The 10,782-nt window shown below is 41.9% G+C and overlaps 1 protein-coding gene across 1 annotated transcript in view; it reads right to left on the bottom strand.

Annotated features, from left to right (window-relative positions):
- Window positions 1-385: 385 nt before the first annotated feature.
- Window positions 386-10,782, bottom strand: part of SKA1 (spindle and kinetochore associated complex subunit 1) — an 85,671-nt gene continuing 75,274 nt past the window's right edge. The window contains exons 8-9 of the mRNA XM_081562102.1: window positions 5,353-5,474; window positions 386-2,638 (exon numbers count right to left, since the gene is read on the bottom strand). Of these exons, the coding sequence (XP_081418228.1) occupies window positions 2,626-2,638; window positions 5,353-5,474 (135 nt within the window). The 3' untranslated portion in view covers window positions 386-2,625. The remainder of the gene's footprint in view (window positions 2,639-5,352; window positions 5,475-10,782) is intronic.

The raw sequence follows: 10,782 nt of genomic DNA, 5'->3' as shown, positions 1-10,782 counted from the left end.
ATGGTTCCAGGAGATCCTTCTAGAATCATGTCTGGACATGAGGATGAAGAAGGATGTTCTGACCTTCATGCCTGAGTGAGTAGGCCTAGTCCAGGCAGCTGGTCAAACAGTGGACAGCTCAGGATAGCTCACCTTCAGACACCTGGAGCACATGTCAGGAAGCAGATACAGAGTTGGACACAGTCAGGTAGATGAGGCAAAAAAAAAAAGATGCACCCAGGGGAAGGTTTGGGCTTCCCAGGTTCACAGCACATACCACAGACACTAAGCTCTTGGCAACTAGTCCCATTCCAGAGCCCATTCATTAGTAGAACTGGGTGTTTTAATATTAGATTGGTGAAACAGTAATTGTGGTTTTGGACTGTGAATTTTAAATCATTATAACTAAGCTCAAACACATCTTTATTAATCAAAATAGGAACCACTACAGTCAACATATTTTTGCCAAAGGGAGATAAATTTGTTTATTCCTGTAGCATAAAAATCTGTGCTCCAGGATATGACGAACTCTTGGAAACCATTTTCTGCCTCCTGCTGGTTGTGGAAGCGTTTTCCCTGCAAAAAGCTGTCGAGATGCTTGAAGAAGTGGTAGTCAGTTGGCGAGAGGTCAGGTGAATATGGCAAATGAGGCAAAATTTCATAGGCCAATTCATTCAACTTTTGAACCATTGGTTGTATGAGGTGTGGTCAGTGTGTCATAGAGAAGAATTGGGCCCTTTCTGTTGACCCAAGGTGGCTGCAGGCATTGCAGGTTTGGTGTATCTCATCAATTTGCTGAGCATACTTCTCTGAGGTAATGGTTTTGCCAGGATTCAGAAAACTGTAGTGGATCAGATGGGCAGCAGACCACTAAACAGTGACCATGACCTTTTTTTGGTGCAAGTTTGGCTTTGGGAAGTGCTTTGGAGCTTCATTTCAGTCCAACCACTGAGTTGGTCATTGCTGGTTGTTGTATAAAATCCACTTGTAGTCGCTCGTCACAATCCAATCAAGAAATGGTTCATTGTTGTTGCACAGAATAAGAGAAGACAATACTTCAAAACAATGATTTTTTGATTTGCAGTCAGCTCATGAGGTACACATTTATGAGTTTTTTCACCTCTCCAATTTGCTTCAAATGCCAAATGAATGCAGAATGGTTGACGTCAAGTTCTTCGGCAACTCAGCATGTAGTTGTGAGGATCATCAGCTTTGATGATCCTCTCAATTGGTCATTGTCACCTTCCGATGGCCAGCCACTATGCTCCTCATCTTCAAGGCTCTCATCTCCTTCGTAAAACTTCTTGAACCACACTGCTCTGTATGTTCATTAGCAGTTGCTGGGCCAAAAGCATTGTTGATGTTGTCTCTGCTGCTTTATGACCCATTCTGAACTCAAATAAGAAAACTGCTCGAATTTGATTTTTGTCTAACATCATTTCCCTAGTCTAAAATAAATATAAAATACACAGCAAGTAATAAACCATTAGCCAAAAAACATAAAGTGAGAAGTGTTCATTAAAATGATGTATAACATAACCACATTTCTTTAAGAATGTAGCTGATATCAAACAGCAAAGTTCAACGGGGCAAAACCACACCAACCTTTTGCACCAACCTAAATATAATGGCAACCAGTTCACTTGATCTTAACCAAAAGGCCAAGAAGCGATGGCAGCCAGTTTAGATGTACATGTGAGACTGGGCCTCAGTGGGAAGCAGTGCTACCAGGGGCAGGAATTAACAAGCACTGAGATCCTGTCTACGTCTTTAACCTCAAGCACTGAGATCCTGTCTACATCTTTAACCTGGGTAACATTCTGTCTATAGCACACATTACTCCTGGTACCCCTTATAGGTAACATTCTGTCTACAGCACACATTACTCCTGGTACCCCTTATAGGTAACATTCTGTCTACAGCACACATTACTCCTAGTACCCCTTATAGGTAACATTGTCTACAGCACACATTACTCCTGGTACCCCTTATTAAGATTCTTCATTGAATCTTCTCCATCTACAGAATAAAATCCATTAGACACCTTCAAACGCTCTGGGCTGATAAGAGTGTCCTTGTTTATCTGGGGGCCTTGGGCCATACTGGATAGTCTTGTGATTTATGGCTGGGGGTCCTTGAGTCATATAGTAGCAGCTCGAACTCTGGAGGGTCTGGAGATTAAAATCAGCCATGCAGGTGGTCAATCAGGTCTATGTGACTAAGCCCCAGTAAAATTTTTGAACACCAAATCCCAAGTGATCTTCATTGGTTGGTGATATGCCATGCATATTGTCATATACAGTTTCTGGGAGAAGTTGGTCCACTGAGGGAGCAGGAGGGAGTATCTGGAAACCGTGCTTGGCGTCTCCTCAACCCAGCCCTATGTGCCTCTCCCCTTGGCTGATTTTAATCCATGTTTCTGCTGGGAAAAATTTAATTGTTAGAGTAATGGCTTTGTTGAGATGGCTTTGCTGAGTTCTGCAAGTCCTTCTTGCAAATTACTGAAATTGAAGGTAGTCTTGGGGCTCCCCATATCTGCAGCTGGTATCAGATGGTGGACTTGGGGACTCTTGAATATGCAGCTTTGTATTCTAATAAACACTGTGGCAAGGCGTATCCTTATTCATGTGTTTGGACTGTGTTTCTTTAGGATGAATTCCTAGAAATCAGTTGTCAAATCAATGTTTTTGAACATTTCCAATCATAGCAGAAAACACTATATGCTGTTCCCATGTCCCAAAATTGTCTACCCACTTGACACTTCATCCTGCAGGTTGGGAAAGTCTGTTTTCTCATATTAGCAATCTTTTCCCCTCCCAATCTAATAGGCTAAAAAAAAAGATAGCCCACAAAACAACACCTGTTGTTTTGTGTTTTTAAAATGATTAGTGAGGTTGAGTATCTTTTATAACATGTGTTGACCATTTATATTTCTTTGGTGAAGTGTTGATTCGTGTCCTTTTCCTTTTTTTCTACTGCATTTTCATTTTTATCTTACTCATAAGTAAACTCTGTATACCAGGGATCTTAACCTTTTGTCTTTGACCTAAAATGTTTAAAATCAGAAAACCTACTTCCGTTTGGAGAACTGTTCCTTTCAAACGGCAAGGGATGTTTCTACATGGGTGAAACGTGACTAACACATTTCTCCAAAGATAAACTGTACTTCTGTTAAGCCTAGAAGCTCAAACCTATATTGTCTAATAGAGTTTAAATACACACCCAAGAAAAGTCAATCATTCTGCCCAAGTTTAGGGATAAGTAATTTTCATGCCAAATGGTAACTTAAAAACTGAATTACTACAGCAAAGATGAGATCAAATCGCAGAGCTCAATTTTAAGTTTTACTGTGACTTCATTTAATTCATCACCCCAATTCACAGTAAGTTGTCTTTTATAAAGATGCTGTCTGAGCCATGTTTTCCAGTCAAAGAGTTAGATTTATGCTAGACCATCCCTGATGTTCCTGAAGCCAGTACCACTCTTAGACCTGGACAAGAGGTACCCAGCCTTGGGCCTGTTCTTTCCAGGATCCACATCACACCTGCAATTAAAATTGTGTGCTTCAGTCACTCAATTTATCTAAGAGATGTAGCTTTGGGTCTTCCCTGGTGATATAGTGGTTAAGAATCCGCTTTGCAATGCCGGGGATGCAGGTTTAACCTCTGATCGGGGAGCTAAGATCCCACATGCCACGGAGCAACTAAGCCCATGCGCCACAACTAGAGAGTCCGTGCGATGCAACGAAAGATCCCACATGATGCAAAAAGGATCCTGAATGCTGCAACTAAGACCCGATGCAGCCAAATAAATAAATATATAAATACATTAAAAACTAGTCTCTCTTTAAAAAATTATTTTAAAAAGGCATATTTTATACATTGTGGGGTGTTTTCTGAAACCATGTCTGAGACCAAATGTGTGTGGTTTTTCCAACACCAACAATTTTCCAATTCTCTGAGAACAACCAGACATCCAACGATTCAATTCTGTCACTAACTACCCTGAATTAGTGCAGAACTCACAAGTTAAGGGTTCAGTCTCACAAGATAGCCCCCACTTCAGATGCCACTGGCAAGTCCCAGGGGCCACCTATACTCCTGTCTGTAGGCTATTATTTAAGGGGCTCCCACAACCCCCTCTTCAGGGTCAGCAATTCTCTAGAGTATCTCACAGAACTCAGAGAAACACTTTGTTTATTATTATGGGTTTTTTTTTTTATTATTAAGGATAAACTCAGGAATAGCTAAATGGAAGATGCACAGGGCAAGGTATTGCCGGTGGGGGAGCAGGTGGTGGTCTCAGAGCTTACATGCCATCTCCAATCACAAGACAAAAAATCCTCCCAACATTTTGATTTGTTCACCAAGCTCATGGACTGTAGCCTGCCAGGCTCCTCTGTCCATGGAATTTTCCAGGCAAGAAAACTGGAGTGTGTGGACATTTCCTTCTCCAGGGGATCTTCGTGTGTGTGTGTGTGTGTGTGTGTGTGCCTGAAAAATTCCATGGACAGAGGAACCTGGTGGGCTACAGTCCATGGGGTCGCAAAAGAGTCAGACATGACTGAATAGCTTAGCACACATGTACTCAAGGCTTTGAATTTACCTCAGTATGCAACTTGGCTTCTACAAATTTGACATTTGAAGAAGAATATTGGAATATTACTTAGCTATAAAAAGAATAAAATTCTGCTATTTGTAACATTGCAGAAGGACCTAGGAACTATTATGTTTAGCAAAATGAGTCAGAGAAAGACAAATACTCATGTTATAGCTTATATGTGGAATCTAAAAAGTAAAACAAATGAATGTATGTCACAAAACAGACTCACAGATATAGAGAACTAACTAATAATTACCAGCGGGGAGAGAAATAGTGGAAGGGACATGATAGGGATAGGGAATTAAGAGATATAAACTATTAACACTATGTATGAAATAGGTAAGCAAGAAGGATATATTGTACAGCACAAGGAAATACCACCATTATTTTATAATAACTTTAAATGTAATATAATCTATAAAATATTGAATCACTATGTTGTGATGAGTACTAATGAGTACTAGTGAGTATTAGTCTCATAACACTATGAGACTAATATTGTAATCCAACTATACTTAAATAATAAATAGATAACATACTGTATTTAACTATGTGTTAGCTGGATTTATAATTTTAAAATATTTAGACATTTAGTCATGTGCGGTGTCATTTACAACCTGGGCAAGCCCACAGATGTCAGAAGCCAGCCCGCCTGAGGCTGGCCAGCTAGCTGGGCCAGATTAAGGGAAGATAGCTTGTGCCTGTAGGTCTTTCCTACTAATTTCCAAGGATGGGTCTTGACTCTCTAAATACGAAGTATTTCTTATTTACTTGAGCTGTAGAAAGTAGTGGCCAAGTAGTCCCAGAGTGAGACAGACTTCCATCTTAGCTTTGCCATTCGCTGTGTATGACTTTAGGCAGATTATTTCACCTCTGAGTTTTAAGTTTCTCACCTGTAAAAGAGGGATAACATCCACCTCATTGGGCTGTTAGAAGTACAAAGAAAGAAAGACTGTGAAATGCTTAACATAGTTCCTAGCACTTAGTAAACACTCAATAAACAGCTTCAATGGTATTACAGATAATACTGCTCCTATACTCTCTGATATCACTGTTACGCACATCACTCTGAGAGCCGTTAGTAAATGATCCCCACAGTTCCCCAAACTAAATGCAAGCCTGGAAACTCCTACTAAAGGAGGATCCCCTACTCTCAGAGCCTATGGACTCTGCCTATGCATTTGGGGGTATGTTTAAGTCCCAAATAACTGAAAACAGAAAAGTAGAGAATCCCAGGAGGATCTAGAGGCCTCTCCACAGGTTCCCAGGAAGCGAGACTCCAGCATGGCAGATGGAGACGCAGGCTTCTGAGGACTGTAGACTCCTCAGCAGGTCTTGGGTCTGACCTCACTGAGTGTATCCAGCTGATCAGGAAGCCTTAAGGAGAGAATGAAGATCTCTGAACTAAGATGTGGACTCAAATTTTCACACCGAGAGTCCATCTCATTACCATAAACAGCTCTCACTACTTACCACTCTGGTCTCAAATTCAAGAATAGATTAAAAAGCACAGTGTTCTCACTATCTGCTATGGTCTGAACATTTGTCTTCTCCCTAAATTCATATGTCGAAATCTTAATACCTAAGGGGATGGCAGTAGGTGCTTAGGTCTATGAGGGTAGAGCCCTCATGAATGGAATTCTTGCCTTTATAAAAGAGACTCATGGAGCTCCCTAGCCCCTCCCATCATGTGAGGATATATAAGAAGTCTAAATAACCTAATTAAAAATGGACAGAGGATTTGAACAGAAATTTATCCAAAGAAGATACACAAGCTTCCAGTAAGCACCTGAAATGATGCTCGACATTATTAGCATCAAGGAAATGCAAATTAAAACCACAAGATACCACTTCAGACCTACTAGGGTGGCTATAATCAAAAAGTCAGATACACTGGACTTTGCTCAATGTTACGTGGCAGCCTGGATGGGAAGAGAGTTTGGGGGAGAATAGATACATGCAATATGTACAGCTGATTCCCTTTGCTGTTCACCTGAAACTATCACAACAGTGTTAATCTAATATACTCCAAAACAAAATAAAAAGTTTTAAAAATTATAAGTATCGGCAAGGATGTGAAGAAATTAGCACCCTCATAAACTGGGGGGCCCTCACCCTGATCTCAGACTTCAAGCCTCCAGAACTATGAGAAGTAAACTTCTGCTCTTTATAAGCCACCCAGTCTGTGGTATTTTGTTATAGGACCGCAATCGACTAAAACATCATCTCATGGGATGCAGAGATGGACACGACATGCTGCTGCTGATGACGATAGAGCTTGACATTTGAAAAGCAACTGGTCCTACCTAATCGAAAAACTTTGAATCATTATCATAAATGAGGACAGAGCTTAATCTTGGGGATGCAAAAGAACCTGGAGCATTTTCTCCAAGGAAATCTCTTGACTGTTCTCTTTCTTCTACCCTTAATAACTGAGCTTTACTTGTGTTTTGTTTTCTGTAGGCAAGAAAGAGTAGGCAACCAGTCGGTTAGCATTCAGTCTGTTTCAAGTTGTTCTCACTCCCATTATTCTGTGTGAGTGAACTTCTCTTTCACTGATGTATGAACCCATGTGATTTCTTTCCAGCTTAACTTCTGACATATTTAATGGAAAGGGAGAGATCTCCACTGCTGAAGTAATTGGCTTTTAAGGGAAGGATGACTCTGAGTCTTGTATAATTGATTAATGGGAAGGTGCAATTATTCCACATTTCATTCAGTTGCACAATCTATTTGACACCAGCCGGTTCAGTCAGCTTGCAAGAGCAGAGACTGGCTTCTAAGCAATGTGAAGGTGGAACAGCAGTGGGACTGGAATGGACCTTGGCCTTAGGCTTGACCAGCTCTCTCTTTACAAATAAATGCCTCTCCAGAATGCTGCAGAGATTCTGGGGGAAAAACATGACATCATTTCCCATGATGGAAGATCGTCTTATTACATATAAATATTCAAAGCATAAAAAAGCTCAGGAAATGAGCATATCAGAAACCCTCGGTATCTGAAAAAGTTCTCCTTTTAAGACTGAGTAGAAAAAAAACAAGATAAGAGGAACCATCACCAGTTTCTACAGTTTCTCTAGAGGTATAGTGAGGGCAGTCCTGGATGGAGGCTGGCAGTGCTGAATTATGTCAATTACTACGTAGGATGTGGGTAAATTATGTCATCTCCTGAGGCTTTGGTTTCTTTTCTTATAAAGTAATGGTTTTAAATGAAATAATTTCCCAGGACTCCCCCAGCCTTCAGAAGCTCTGTGCAAAGTTATTTCTTCTGCAAATCCTCCCCAGTTGCTTCCAACCTTATGAGCCTTGTACATAATGATCATTAGAGAGAGTGCAGTGAGGCTTTTCCCATTTTAATTAAAATCTTAGCCTGCCTAAAAGTATTTCTATCAAGCCAGGGACTCAGAAGTCTATGTGAATTAACATGGAGTGGCACTGCCAACATTCTTCATGAAGTCATATTTTTATTTTCCATCTTGGAGACTAATATTTTGAAACTTATTTCTGACTTGTTTTTAATGCTTGACACACTTCTGGGTAGACATGATGTGTGATTTATTCTCTTTTCCAGATCATTTAAGTTAAAGACAATTGGGCCAAAGGGTAGTTCTTCAGCACTCTGTAGATGCCACCAACCAAGCCACCATATGGTCATTTGCCCTGAGTGTGGCCTTTCAGACTGAGACAGTCTGCTTGGAATTAACTGAATGATTCTGAATGTCATGTCTCAGTGTACTGACCTTTGTATTTTTCTGATTGCTTTCCTGTTTTAATTAGAAACTATAATTTGTATCTCTAATCTATACCCCAGGAACCGTCATCACTTGCAAGAGAATAAGCTTAACTCAGGAAGGTAATGGTGATATTGATGATTGTAACAGATGACATTTACTGAGAGTTGATGACACACCAGGCACTGTGCTAAGTATGACTGTGGTATAAGAAGAAATAGTTGTGGTCCGTGTCCCCAGTTCCTCACAAAGAGCTCCAACACAACCTGGATGATCTTAGCCAAAAGATCTTCCATACCGGAGCCTCAGCTTTCTCATCCGTATAAGGTGGCAATCGGTCTAAATTGAACACTACTGACTTTTAGTTGGGACAATTCTTCTTGGACAGAATTGCTCATCGTGGCGAGATGTTTAAGGTCCCTGAATTCCTGAGCTCTAACTGCAGTCACAAAGCCCCTACCCTTATTCATCATGAAAGTCAAAACCACCTCCAAACACTTCCAGATGCCCCATGGCAGGGTGGGTAGGGGAGAGCGGGGTAATAATACTCAAGAGTCACTCGACAAAGTAATCTCCCAAAGAGCCTTCCAGCCATATGATTCTAGAAATGTTTGGAGGTGGTTTTGGTTTTCATGATGACTAAGGGTAGGGGCTATTTCTCTGAGTTATTTGAGGTGTGCTGTGTCAACAAGGGCTTGCAAGAGCATTATCAATAAAGACCTACTTGGTTGTCACGTGTGCTGGAGTATCCTGTTGTTTTTTTAAAATAATTTTATGCATTTATGTATTTGGCTATGCTGCATCTTTGTTGTGCATGGGCTTTTCACTAGTTGCAGTGAGTGGGGGCTACTCTATAAGCTGTGGTGCACAGGCTTGTCATTGCAGCAGTTTCTCGAGTTGCAGAGCATGGGCTCTAGGCACGTGGGCTGCAGTAGTTACAGCTCCCAGGCTCTAGAGCACAGGCTCAATAGTTGTGGCACATGGGCTTAGCTGTTCAGTGTGGGATCTTCTCAGATCAGGGATCAAACTCTTGTCTCCTGTATTGGCAGGCGGATTCTTTTCCACTGAGCCACTTAATGTTGGTGTTTTGTCCCCATCCAAATGCCTATAGTTACATAGAGTGGTGAACTGAAGCCATTTAGGCCTTGGGAAAATTTGCTCTTGACAGCCCAGCTCTTGATTCCGACCAGACAGCACATCCAGTCATTAGATATCGAGTTTTCTGCTTCTTCACTTTCTCAGGATCTTCCCAGGTGGACCTAGCGGTCAAGAATCTGCCTGCCAATGCAGGAGGCACAAGAGACGTGGGTTTGATCCCTGAGTCGGGAACATCCCCAGGAGTAGGAAATAGCAACCCATTCCAGTGTTCTTACCTCGAAAATTCCATGGACAGAGGAGGTTGGCAGGCCTCAGTCCATGGGGCCACAAAGAGTCGGACACAAATGAGCAACTGAATACACACACACATCTTCTCTAGTAGGTTTGCTATTTCTAATCTGTATCTCTTCTTACCTATCAAGTGAAGCTCAGATAATAAGACTTTCTGGTTAATCACAACAAATTATTCCAAATTAAGAAAAAAACAGAAATGGCCCCAAATGTCTTTCCTGTGGCCAAGGAGGCTGGCAATTCTTGGATTCAAATCAGTTGCTAGAGTTTTGGGTTTGATGGCTAGCCGCCTCCTTGCAGGAGCTCTCTCTATACCAAAGCTGGCAGAATTTGTGAGCAAATGGCACCACTTTGCTGTTAATTGAAGTGAAGTGGCATACTGTGTTTAAGGGACCTGAATGCCTCTGCGTGTTTATGAAGCATGAATAAGTTATGACTTTCTGTCTAAGAATCTCCTTTGAAAGCGGCTGCTCTGTGCTCCCAGCCAGGCCCCGAGCTTTGTGGCGGTTCCTGGGCTGTGGCTTTGCTTGGTCAACACCTGTGATGTGCAGTTCATCGTTTCATCTTTTGAAATCCCTTCTTCTAACAAGGGCTTCAGAAAGCGTCCCATAAAATGAAATACTTGTCATATTCGCTTTGTGACTCTCCCTCCTGAACCACGAACAGAGGACCCCATGGCTGAAATTAAAAAGCACTTATGGGGATTTCATCCAGCCTGCGGGAAACAGGAAAGGGCTCCACTGTGTCTCGGGTCCCCTCTGCTCAGGTCGACAGCCCCAGGAGGCTGCCCTCCAGCCGTAACAGACAAGATGAGCCAACCCCAAGGGAGTGCCAGGAAGCCAGCCTGAGGCGGGAGCCAGGACCTCGAATGCTCCCTAGGCTGAGGAGGACCTGCCAGGCACAAACGCACTGTCTGAGCCCAGGCCAGAGCTGGCCTTCATCAAGGCAGGTACAAAAGTGATGCTCTTGACGGTATTACCGCTAAGCTGACATATTAAATTCTCAGCTCTGCAGAGAATCAATCTTAAAATGTGTGTCCCCTGAGCATGTACACTGTGCAGCAAATGGAAGCATTTCATTT

The sequence above is a fragment of the Giraffa tippelskirchi genome, chromosome 14 (assembly GCF_054371585.1).
Source record: "Giraffa tippelskirchi isolate mGirTip1 chromosome 14, T2T-mGirTip1v1.2.pri, whole genome shotgun sequence".
Classification (NCBI taxonomy): Eukaryota; Metazoa; Chordata; class Mammalia; order Artiodactyla; family Giraffidae; genus Giraffa; species Giraffa tippelskirchi.
The sequence above is the reverse complement of the archived record's forward strand: the minus strand, read 5'-3'. Positions and strand labels throughout refer to the sequence as shown.